This window comes from Vitis riparia, unplaced genomic scaffold (genome assembly GCF_004353265.1).
Source record: "Vitis riparia cultivar Riparia Gloire de Montpellier isolate 1030 unplaced genomic scaffold, EGFV_Vit.rip_1.0 scaffold785_pilon_pilon, whole genome shotgun sequence".
Lineage (NCBI taxonomy): Eukaryota > Viridiplantae > Streptophyta > Magnoliopsida > Vitales > Vitaceae > Vitis > Vitis riparia.
The window spans coordinates 37,162-49,622 of NW_023269782.1; the positions used below are offsets into that span (position 1 = coordinate 37,162).

Genomic DNA, 12,461 nt, shown 5'->3' on the forward strand with positions numbered 1-12,461 from the left:
AGGCCCATAGCCCACATTAAATGAGACAATTCAAGGATTAACATAGGTCATGGAACATCTTTGGGGGTTGTACAGTGAGATGGACGTATACATACCATCAAATGTACAAGTCATTATCTTTCATTTAAGCTAATTATGGGATTTTCTTTTCTTTTCTTCCACAATGCAGCTTTCTTTATGCTCCGAAGACTTGGGACTTCTACTTGATTTTCTAATGTCACACAAAGATTTTACTCAAGTAGAAGTAGCTAATAACTTATTTTATTAGATATGTCCGCCTCCAAATGGGTTTTTTGTCTTTGAGAAAGTAAATAACATTTTTGCCTCCCATTTTGCCACGAGGCTACAAACCCTTATTTATTGTAGAACTAGTACACAAGAAAAAAAAAGAGCCTTTATTCCTTAGTAATTTTGTAGGCTCTTAGTTGAAATTGATTGGGTATTTAGGCTGTTTGTTTGGTAAAAAGAGCCCCCAGTGTTTCTCATATTCTGGGGATTTCCTGTTCTCATCAAACATGGCAAACACGTAAGTCTCGATAGGCCCTCCAGGCTTCTTTGGAGTCCCACCCTTGACATGCTGAATCAAATTGGAGTTGTAAGTCCTTGCATTATCAACTGTGGTTGCCGTCCCACCGGCTGATGGCCAACCACTCTCTGAAATAACAACCTGCAAAGAACCGCCACCAGCCTTCTCAAGTGCCGAGTAAACAGCATCCAATACGGCATCAAAAAGATTTCTGTAACCAAGCTGTCCATCTTGCACCACAACTCCAGGAGCCGTGAAAAGAGCATAATCTAGGCGAATGTCCCGGGTGTTACCAATGTAACTGAAGTAAGGGTACAGGTTAACAAGCAGTGGGGCACGGTTGTTGACCAGGAAGCTGATGATGGGGTAGAGAAAGGACGTGACTTCAGGCTTGAAGGCGCCTTGTGATGGAGGGTAGGATGTTCCCAGAACCCCAGTGTCAATGGCAGTGGAAACTTTAATTTGGTTCCCCAGGCCAGCTGCGGAAATTGCATTGAAAATGTTTCTCATGGCAGGGAGAACAAATTGGGCAGTGGAGCCCGTAGGGCTTACTTCATTTCCAACCGCAACGTATCGGAATCTGACATTACCGTAGTTTTTAATATTGTTTTGAACCCATGAATTGGCATTGGCTTGGCTGGAAGCAATGTTTTGAAGAGCATCATTTGGGACACCTATCATGAGCTCAATGTCGGAGCCTCTAAGGGCTTGGAGAGCAGCTTGGTTAGGGTCGTAGAGTCTCATTCTTCGGATGCTGTACTGGTTATAGAGACCTACAACTTCTCCTGGCGGTGGCAAGTTGTCACCCTGCATTCCATAACACACTCCCGTTTGGGCACCTGCAATATTTGATTAAATTGTACAAAGTCATGAATCAGTAATAAAGCATATATACAAAACTTAATCAAAGTTCTCCCAACTTTTGGGAAAATGATTAATCGTACAAGACGAAAGGGTCGAGAGAAAGACCTGTTAAGTGTAGGCTAGCCATTAGCAGCCCAAAAACAAGCAGCAGTGTGGCCATTCTTGAAGAACTTTTAACAGTGGAATCAAACATAGCCATGATGGAGAAGAAAGAGAAAAATAAGAAGCTAGGTTGTATGCATTAACACTGAGATTTAGCTCCCTTTTATAGACAGTGGATGGACGCATGCACCCAGAATTTTAAGTGATGATAATGCTAGTCTCCACCTCGCAAGTCAAGCACTCCATGGAAATTTGAGAGAAGATTACATAAATAAATAAATCCACCTCCCCAACCAGCTTGTACGTGCACTACTAAGTGCCATTCTGTCTGTTTTCTGAGACTTTTCTCTCCTTTGAAAAGTCCTACATTACATCCTCGTATTGAAGGAAATTTCCTAAGTTAATCTCTAATCCCAATAAATCAAAGTTAATAATTCTCTATCCTGGATTTCACTTCTTTTAGGAAGGGGAAATGCAATTTTTAGCTAGGTCCATTGAATCCCAATTACTTTACGACTTCTAAGACCAACTTTATGAGTACATTTTTTTAGTGATTTTAAGAAGTTTTTTAGTTTTTTTTTTTTATTACTTAAAAAATTTTGTTTTTTAAGTATTAAAAATGATAAAAATATTTTTTTAAATCAGTATCAAATACACTTTTAAAATGTGTTTGAAAATAATTTTTTAAAAAATACTTTTAATCCTTTTTGAAAAAAAATATTAAAAAAACTTCTTGACTCTACTCAAAGTAACTTAAAGATACTGAAATCCAACTTTCAGGTCACATTAAATTCACCAACAAATGCACTGTGCTCAAATGTACAACAACTTAAGATACTTAAATGCAACTTTCAGGTCACATTAAATCGGGATTAATATGAGTTTCTGACCCATTTTAAATAAAGGTAAATATAAAACACTAGGCTCTTTTTGGGCCGCACGAAAATATCAAACCCTTACGTCATGGTTCGTACGCGGATGTGAGGTAGTGGGATGAAAAGTCAAATAACTTATTCCTCCCTTATAATGATTTTTCCCCATCCTAGTCCCACAGTCCCCACTCTCCATTTACTCCAACTTAGACTAAACGGCACGGCATGAAAAATAAAGGAATTAAAAAAATTATTCCTATTAATATTTTTAATGTCACAATTGTATATTCAATTTTTAAAATTTGAATATAAAATAATAAATAATATATTATTTTTTAAAGCATTATAAATATAAAATTCTCATGTTTATGAATTTATTAATTTATTTTTATTTTTATTTAAAGATTAACTCATTTTTAATATAAATATCATTGACTATTTTAAATATTTATATTATATTTTAAAAAATATTTTTATAAGAAAATATAAGAAGATTTTTATCAATATGAGACCAAAAAAATGAAGGATTAGATTTTTAAATTTGAGTTTTTAATAACCATTTTAATTAAATAACCTTAATATATAATCGTGGTATGAATTAGGGTAGTGAATAGCGTCCTGATCCTTGATTCAGGTTTTGAAAATTTTTCTCGAGGTATTTTTTTTTCATCTTTATTCTTGTCTAATTATATATATACATAAATAATGAGTTTCACTTCCTTTCGATTTTCTTATCCCTTTTCAAAAAGGAAAAAAAAAAGAGTAATATAAAAATAATACTTATTTAGTAAATCTTCAATATTATTAATAAAGAAAAGTAAGGCAGCAAAGACTTGAGCAACGAGGTTCCTAAATGCAAGCGTGGAGAGGGTGATGACCAAGACCAAAACATTAGCCACATAAAATGCCAATTGCCAAACCATATCATTGCCCCTATTTCAAACAAGATTATTGATATTTTATATCCACATTTAATATGCCTAAAACACAATGGACAATTAATTTGCACATGGGCAGCACAAGAAGTCACTATCCATGTGGAAATTCCCCTTGTCCACTCTTTAACAAACAATGTGAGTTGATGGAAAACATTTTCCAGGCCGTTGGATTTGAGTGATGGTATGTGGAAATTTGAAGCTTTAAGAAGTGGGTATCATAAATTTATCAAATTACAATTGGTTCAATGACTTAGTCTATCTTGATAGGCTTGGAGTGGGACTTGAGCCAACTGGCTGCACTTGGTGACGAGCGCAAATCATGGTGTGACAACTGACAAATAAAACTCCAAAATCCAATTTGATTTCCGGATAAGGATGATTTTATTAGAAAGTTCTTAAATATTGATATTGAGATGAGTGATAATAAAATTGGTTCTTTTCGATTATGGAGTGGAATAATTTAAATTAGAATGAAACATAAAAAAGATTTAGAAATGCGCCAAAGTTTTGTTTTTTAAGTTTATGTTTCACAACTTTTTTTAAGAATAATTTTTATTTTTTTATAAAAAAAAAACAATAAAAACATACTTTACAACTAGAAAATTATTATTTATTTTTTGTTCTTAAAAATATAAAATATAATATTTTGAGATATATTTTTTTAGTTATTTTTAATTGTTTTTACTTATTTTTTAAGAATTATTTTAAAAGTAATTATATCAAATTAAAATGATTAAAAATAAAATATTAATTAAATATAAAAAATATTTCCAAATTATATTTAAAAATATTAACAATAGGTTAAAAGTATTCTATGATTGTAAATAAATTTTTGTTTTATAAAATATTAAATAATAAATTTTAAAATTTATTTTTAAAAATAATTATCAAATCTACCTACCACACAAAACTTGATATTAAAAATCAAAATAGCACTTAAGCATGACTCTGAGACAAAAAATCAACACTTGCAAGAAAGCTACGTAATAGACAAGTCAAAAAATCTTGTAGGTTCATATCTTACTTATCATGTGAAATCTTGGATAATCAATAATGAAATATTTCCTACTTTGTAAAACTATTCTTTCACCATTTTTTAACCTAAAAATGATCTATTTGGGACAAAAATATCCTTATATTTTCTCATAAAAATACATATATAAATAATAAAAGTGTTTTAAGGTATTTATGTTAAAATTGGGTTACACTTCAAGTTCAAGAATTAAAGAGATTAATTTTACAAATTTAAGATCTTTTCATCCATTTTTAACCTATTAATCCTTAAATATTTCAAATAATTGGTATATATATAGAGTAGACTTGGGCTCAAAAAAGTAAAAAATAAAAATGGGAAGGTGTTAAATGTCTCCATATGAAGTCAGATATATGCAAAAACTGAATTAAGGAAATTTCTAAAACAACTTCACATCAATATGGATAGGAATCAGCCAATCAGGGAAGAGATTGGCATATAAGGATGTATGATAAAAGCACTATACTATTTTATTAAACATGCTAGCCTTTCTAAGGCGCTTTTACAGTAAAGCATATAAAGCTCTGCATGACACTTTTTGATGCGGCATACGGCACGCGGCAGCTCATCACTCATGAGCCCTTATTTAGGATAATATATAGTTAACCATGCCCTTTGCTGCACTCAATTTCGAGTATGGTATACAGGCTGTTTATTTGGATAAAAGAGGCCCCAATGTTTCTCGAACGCCGGTTCTTTCTTATTCTCATTAAACATGGAAAATAAGTAAGTTTGTATAGGTTTTCCAGGCCTCTTGGGAGTTCCTCCCTTCACGTGCCGAAGCAAATTTGTGTTGTAAGTCCTAGCATTCTCGACTGTCGAAGCCAACCCACCAGCCGATGGCCAACCAGTCTCAGCCACAACAATCTCCAAAGAACCCCCACCAGCCTTCTCCAGAGCTGAGTAAGCAGCATCCAGTACTGCATCAAATATGTTTTGGTACCCAAACTGCCCATCATGCACCACTACTCCGGGAGATGTGAAGAGAGCATATTCCAGACTGATGAGATGAGGGCTGCCAATGTAACTGAAATAGGTATACATGTTCAGGAAAAATGGGGCATGGGTGTCCACTAGGAATCGGATGATTGGATTAATGAATGATCCCATATGGGGTTTGAAGGAACCTTTGGATGGAGGGTAGGATTCTCCAAGGATCTCGGTGCTGAAGGGGGTTGAGACCTTGATTTGGTTGCCAAGTCCAGCCTCTGAAATTGCCCGATGAATGTTTTTCATGGCCCCCAGGAGATGATTTGCTTCCCATGCGGGAGGATGTATTTCATTGCCAACAGCTATGTATCGAAAATTGACTTTGGCATAGTTTCTAATGTTGTTGTGGACCCAAGAATATGCGTTGGCCATGTTGGTAGCAATGTGGCAAAGATCTTCGTTTGCTACACCAACCATGACCTCGATATTAGAGCCTCTGAGGGCTTGGAGGACATGTGGGAGGGGAGAGTAAATCCGCATTCTTGGGATGTTGTTGTGTTTGTAGAGATGTATAACTTCGTGGGGTGGTGGTAAGTTGTCCCCCAGTGATCCGTAGCAAACTCCAACGTGGGATTTTTCTCAATAGTACGGTAATTTAAAAAAGTTATGCTTAAATTATTGTAGTAGAAGAAGTTATTACAAATATACGATAGTTTTTGCCACCTAGGAGAGAGGATTTGCCACTTAGGAGAGAGGAAAGAGGAGAGAGGGTGAACGGATAATTTTTTTTTTAAACCAAAATCATCTTTTCAAATTTCAAAAGTCAAAAGGGAAATCGTCTCTTTAAGAGACGAGTTCCATGAAAAAAAAAATTTAATATTTAAAAAAATTCCCCATTTACAAGGGAACTCGTCTCTTGAAGAGACGAGTTCCATGAAAAAAAAATATATATTTATATTTTTTAAAAAATTCCCAAATTATTATTTAAAAAAAAAAAAAAAAACAATTCCTCAACGGAACTCGTCTCTTCAAGAGACCAGTTCCATGAAAAAAAATATATATATTTTTTAAAAAAAGTTCCCAAATTATTATTTAAAAAAAAAAAAAAAAAACAATTCCTCAAGGGAATCTCTTCAAGAGACGAGAAAATAAAAATATTTTTTTTAAAAAAAAATTATCAAATTTTAAAAAATAATAATAAAAAAATTCCCAAATTATTATTTTAAAAAAAAACAATTCCTCAAGGGAACTCATCTTTTCAAGAGACGAGTTCCCATGGGAAAAAAAATTCCCAAATTAAAAAAAAAAAAAAAAACAATTCCACAAGGGAACTCGTCTGAGACGAGTTCCCGTGGGAAAAAAAATACCCAAATTAAAAAAAAAAAAAAAAAAAAAAAAAAAAAAAAAAACAATTCCTCAAGGGAACTCGTCTCTTGAAGAGACGAGTTCCCATGGGAAAAAATATATATATTTTTTAAAAAATATTTTTTTAAAAAAAATATTCCCAAATTAAAAAAAAAACAATTCCACAAGGGAACTCGTCTCTTCAAGAGACGAGTTCCCATGGGAAAAAAAATACCCAAATTAAAAAAAAAAATAATTCGTCAAGGGAACTTGTCTCTTGAAGAGACGAGTTCCCATGGGAAAATTTTTTTTTAAAAAAAAAAAAATACCCAAATTTAAAAAAAAAAAAAAAAAAAAAAAAAAAAAAAAACAATTCCTCAAGGGAACTCATCTCTTCAAGAGACGAGTTCCCATGGGAGAAAAATATTTTTTTTTAAAAAAAAAATAATTTTTTTAAAAATTCCCAAATTAAAAAAAAAAAAAAATCCTCAAGGGTTCATTATATATATATTTTTAAAAAAAATCCCAAATTATTATTAAAAAAAAAAAACAATTCCCAAATTATTATTAAAAAATATATTTATTTTTTTAAAAAAAATAACAAATTATAAAAAAAATATATTAAAAAAAAAAATTCCTCAACGTAACTCGTCTTTTCAAGAGACGGGTTCCCATAAAAAAAATTCCTCAAGGGAACTCGTCTCTTAAGAGACGATTTCCCTTTTGAAATTTTTTTATATTTGGGATTTTTTAAAAAAAATATATTAATTTTTTTTCATGTGAAGAGATGAATTCCCTTGACGAATTTTTTTTTTTAATTTGGGATTTTTTTTTTATAATTTGGGAATTTAAAAAAAATATATATATATATATTTTTTTCATGGGACCTCGTCTCTTGAAGAGACGAGTTCCCTTGAGGAATTTTTTTTTTATTTTTTTTATGGAAACTCGTCTCTTTAAGAGACGAGTTACGCTGAGGAATTTTTTTTTTTTAATATATTTTTTTATAATTTGGGATTTTTTTAAAAAAATAAATATATTTTTTTTATGGGAACTAGTCTCTTCAAGAGACGAGTTCCCTTGAGGAATTGTTTGTTTTTTTTTTTTAAATAATAATTTGGGAATTTTTAAAAAAATATATAAATATTGGGAACTTTTTCTATATATATATATATATATATATATATATATATATATATATATTTTCCATGGGAACTCTCTTTTCAAGAGACGAGTTCCCTTGAGGATTTTTTTTTTTTTTTTTTTTTTTTAATTTGGGAACTTTTTTTTTAAATATTTTTTCTCCCATGGGAACTCGTCTCTTGAAGAGACGAGTTCCCTTGAGGAATTGTTTTTTTTTTTTAAATTATAATTTGGGTATTTTTTTAAAAAAAAAATTTCCCATGGGAACTTTCCCTTGTGGAATTTTTTTATAAAAAAAATATTTTTTAAAGCAAAAAAATTTTTTTTTCCATGGGAACTCGTCTCTTCAAGAGACGAGTTCTGAGGAATTGTTTTTTTTTTTTTTTTTAAATAATAATTTGGGAATTTTTTTTTAAATAAATATATATATATATATATTTATGGAACTCGTCTCTTTAATTTTTTTTTTTTAATTTGAGAATTTTTTTTAAAACAAATATTTTTATTTTCTCGTCTCTTGAAGAGATTCCCTTGAGGAATTGTGTTTTTTTTTTTTAAAATAATAATTTGGGAATTTTTTTAATATATATATATATATATATATATATATATTTTCATGGAACTCGTCTCTTGAAGGGACGAGTTCCGTTGAGGAATTTTTGAGAATTTTTTTTAAAAAAAAATTGTTTTTTTTCCCATGGGAACTCGTCTGGGACGAGTTCCTCAAGGAATTGTTTTTTTTTTTTTTTAAATAATAATTTGGGAATTTATTTTAATATATATATATATATATATATATTTTCATGAAACTCGTCTCTTCAAGAGACGAGTTCCCTTGTAAATGGGGAATTTTTTTAAATACTAAATTTTTTTTTTTCATGGAACTCGTCTTTTGAAGAGACGATTTCCCTTTTGACTTTTGAAATTTGAAAAAATGATTTTGGTTTTAAAAAAAATTTATCCGTTCACCCTCTCTCCTCTCTCCTCTCTCCTCTCTTCTATGTGGCAAATCCTCTCTCCTATGTGGCAAAAACTATCCTATATTTGTAATAACTTCTTCTACTACAATAATTTAAGCATAACTTTTTTAAATTACCGGACTATTGAAAAAAATCCCTCCAACGTGGGCACCTGCTTTGAAAATGATCGGTCTCTGCTAAAAAGATTGATACAGTTTTAAATGAAGATTGGGACAATTTTAATGTTCAATTAACTAACTAAAAAATAGGGAAAATTGTGTTTTGATGGGGTGATTTGGTAAATATATATTTTTCAGAACCCAATTTTATAAAATCTGGAAACTAGCTTTTAATGTGAAAATTATATTTTTTTTGTGCACTCTGAGCCGGCTCAAGTTTTTTGTGCCGAGATTGCCCTTTTTTTTTTCTTTTTTTCCTTCCGCGCATCTCCCTCCCTCTCCAGTGAAACTGGTCGGCCGGCGTCATCACCGGCCGGCAGGCAAAGGTTGTGTTTTTCAACCTGGCTCAAAAATCGTGCATTTAGGGTTCGTGAAATTTAAATCCAAAGGCACAAAAGCAAAGAGACCCTAGAACAGATCCAAAAAACACAGGGAGCAAAAAAAAATTCCAAATTGTGGATTTAGGGTTCGTGAAATTTAAATCCAATGGCACAAAAGCAAAGGGACCCCTAGAACAGATCCAGAAAACACAGGGAGCAAAAAAAAAAATAATTTTTTTGGTTTTTCTTGGGGGTTTAGTATGGATTTTCTGGGAAATCAAACGAAGATGAATTTTCCCCGAAATCGTGGATTTAGGGTTCGTGAAATTTAAATCTAATGGCACAAAAGCAAAAAGACCCCTAGAACAGATCCAGAAAACACAGGGAGCAAAAAAAAAAGCAATTTTTTTGGTTTTCCATGGATTTTCTTGGAAATCAAACGAGAATGAATTTTCCCGGAAATCGAATGGGGGTTGGATTTTCTTGGGGATCAAATGGGGATTTTTTTTTGCTTCCGCCGCCGCCGCCGCCGCCGTCAATGGCAATCAGTCGCGCCTTCTTCCCTCCGGCCCTGGTTCTCTACCATTGCCACCGCCTTCTTCTCTCTTAGTGATGTCGAAAGAGAAGGAAGAGGAGAAAGAGGGAAGGGAAAAGGAGAGAGGGGGAGATTGCGCAGCCGATGATGATGCCGGCCGGCCGGTTTCACTGCGGAGGGAGGGAGAGGCGCGGGAGGAAAAAAAGAAAAAAAAAGGGGCAATCTCGGCACAAAAAAATTGAGCCGGCTCAGAGTGCACAAAAAAAATATAATTTTCACATTAAAAGCTAGTTTCCAGATTTTATAAAATTGGGTTCTGAAAAATATATATTTACCAAATCACCCCATCAAAACACAATTTTCCCAAAATTAAAAGATGGAAATGATCAGGTTGTACCAAAACTTTTCATTTCCACGGCAGTGACTTCTTTTAGTTTTCCCCTTGAGCCTTCAGAAGCCAAAAGCTTCTCGGTTCTCCCACAATACACCTTCCCAGCTGCCGAACCACTCCTCTTACCTATTTTTTTTCGTCCCTTCTCTCCTTTTATAGCTTCCCATTCCAGGACCCAGCTTAATTCCGACGCAGGAATCCTCATTGCAATCGACATGTATCTTGTGTGTAGAATTCCCAAACAGCAGCCGCCGCCTAATCCCCAGATTTAACCCATGCTGCTCGTGATCAGAATGATATTTGTGAGTCTTGGAATCCCATGCCTGAGCAGAAGCATTGGATTTTGAAGCAAATTAAAGCTTCAAGAACAAGTAATCAAGATATTCAACAGAAGTGGCTTCTTTTGTCAGAGTTGTGCATGTTACCTCATAGGTATTAGGTACGACGCATGTCTCCCATACAGTTGGTATGATCATAAGACACAAGTCACACTTTCCATTGGTCAAAATTCTATTATATCCACCCAAGAATCAATTGCAAAATGTCATGTTCAATAGTTTAATTATGCCATGTTTGCTTGCAGCGTTGCAGGCTTGCAGCGATATATGTGTGAAAACAGTTTTTTTTTTCTATTTTTTCTTTCTGCGTTTTTTTAGAAAATTCTTATTAAAAATAAATTGAAAACTTAAAAATAGGATGCTTCATTTTTATAAAAAAAAAAAAACTATTTTAAAAAGTCAAAACTAAATGAAATCATAAAAAATATGTAAAGACATTAAGTGATTGTTTGATAACTATTTTTTTAAAACAATTCTAAAAAATAGTTTTAATTTGAGAATAATTTTTTTAAAAATTTTTATTTGATTTTTGTAGAATAAAATTCTATTTGAAAACTTAAAATATTTTTAATTTGTGTTTAGTATTTTTAAATATATTTTAAAAATAATTTTTATATCTAGTGTTTTATTTTTAATTATTTTACATGATTGTATAAATTATTTCTTAAAACAGTACAACAAATGGAAATAACTAAAAGATGTTTTTTGAAAATATCATATTTTTTTATTCTTAATAATAGAAAATAGAAAATAGAAAATAGAAAACAATTTTTGGTTATCAAAAGCGTTTTTTATATTTTTTGTTCTAGAAAACAGAAAAATATTCTAAAAAATAGTTTTCAAACAAGTTCCAAAAATCTCATTTAAAAGATGAGGCTGATTTTATCGCAATAATTTATTTTAATATATTTCTGAGTGTTTTTCGAAGGCTATAGAAAGATTAATTAATTATAAAAGATGATGTTGCAACAAATTTAATTTTTTTTTTTGTTTTTATAAATAAAAATATATTCACTTATATATTTACTTTAATTAATTTATATATTTATTTATTTATAGAAAAATACAAAATAAGAAACTAAAATGATAAATAATCCTAATGATAGGAAAACAAAGAACAATGTAACATGGATAGACCTTTAAACTTAAGCTATATGTGGTCTATATTAAATAATTGAAGATAACTTTGATAATTAATTAATTGATTAATAAATACAATGTCAAGTAAATAACAACAAATCAGCTAACACAAGATGGCCAGCAAGGGGAGGAGTGAATCGATTGAGATGACTACTAGGGTTAGTGGTTGTGGTAGATCTACTCTTATATTTTTATATACAAATCATTTCATACTTAAAATCTTTTAATAAATAAATAAATTAAGTAAATACTTAAAGTAATAAGTGGATGCAAATAAATCAATTTTGATATATATATAACAAAATTATTGTATTTACACTTCAAAATTAATCTATCATAAATAAGATTATCTTCTTGTTAATAAAATAATAATTTATAAAATATAACTATTTTTCCTATTAAAATAATTTTTTATGTAAAAAGTGAAAATTCATAAATTATACCCTTTTCTCACTTTTTTTATTTTTTATTTTTATGCCCAAGGCATTTATCAAATTACCAAATAAGTTTATTTACTATAAGAAATTATTTTCTTTTTCATTTATCTTAAAACAATATAAATTTGCATAATTTGAAATACAATTAGATTTGAACATACTTAAATTGCCTACTAAGAGAATTGCAAAAATTATCTTTTTATTTACTTATATATAGAAATGCATATAAATTAATCCATCTTTTTATGTGGGAATGATTTTGAAAAAGAAATTTAGTTTGACAATGATTTTAAGAAGTGCTTCAAACCTTTTTAAGATTTAAAATTTTGAATCATTCAAATGTTAGAAATGCTAAAAACATTTTCTAAAATCACTATCAAACGCACTCTTAGAGTATGTTTTAATATTTC

The 12,461-nt window shown here is 30.8% G+C and overlaps 2 protein-coding genes across 2 annotated transcripts; both read right to left on the minus strand.

Annotated features, from left to right (window-relative positions):
• Positions 1-271: 271 nt before the first annotated feature.
• Positions 272-1,639, minus strand: LOC117910601 (glucan endo-1,3-beta-glucosidase, basic isoform-like). Its single transcript, XM_034824700.1, has 2 exons — positions 1,496-1,639; positions 272-1,365 (listed from the first exon to the last, which is right to left on the minus strand). The coding sequence occupies exons 1-2, from the start codon at positions 1,587-1,589 to the stop codon at positions 422-424; spliced, it is 1,038 nt and encodes a 345-aa protein (XP_034680591.1). The 5' UTR covers positions 1,590-1,639; the 3' UTR covers positions 272-421.
• A 3,320-nt stretch (positions 1,640-4,959) lies between these two features.
• LOC117910594 (glucan endo-1,3-beta-glucosidase, basic isoform-like) lies at positions 4,960-10,353 on the minus strand. Its single transcript, XM_034824686.1, has 2 exons — positions 10,143-10,353; positions 4,960-5,903 (listed from the first exon to the last, which is right to left on the minus strand). Exons 1-2 carry the CDS (start codon positions 10,351-10,353, stop codon positions 4,960-4,962), a joined length of 1,155 nt encoding a protein of 384 aa, XP_034680577.1.
• Between the last annotated feature and the right edge of the window lie 2,108 nt (positions 10,354-12,461).

Excerpts from the sequence above, each read along its gene's own strand:
- LOC117910594 (XM_034824686.1), bottom strand. The coding sequence starts at position 10,353 with ATGTCGATTGCAATGAGGATTCCTGCGTCGGAATTAAGCTGGGTCCTG. Across the intron at positions 5,904-10,142 it reads CGTGGAAATGAAAAGTTTTG|AAAAATCCCACGTTGGAGTT; the intron begins GTACAACCTGAT and ends CGTACTATTGAG.
- LOC117910601 (XM_034824700.1), bottom strand. The coding sequence starts at position 1,589 with ATGGCTATGTTTGATTCCACTGTTAAAAGTTCTTCAAGAATGGCCACA. Across the intron at positions 1,366-1,495 it reads GGCTAGCCTACACTTAACAG|GTGCCCAAACGGGAGTGTGT; the intron begins GTCTTTCTCTCG and ends CAAATATTGCAG.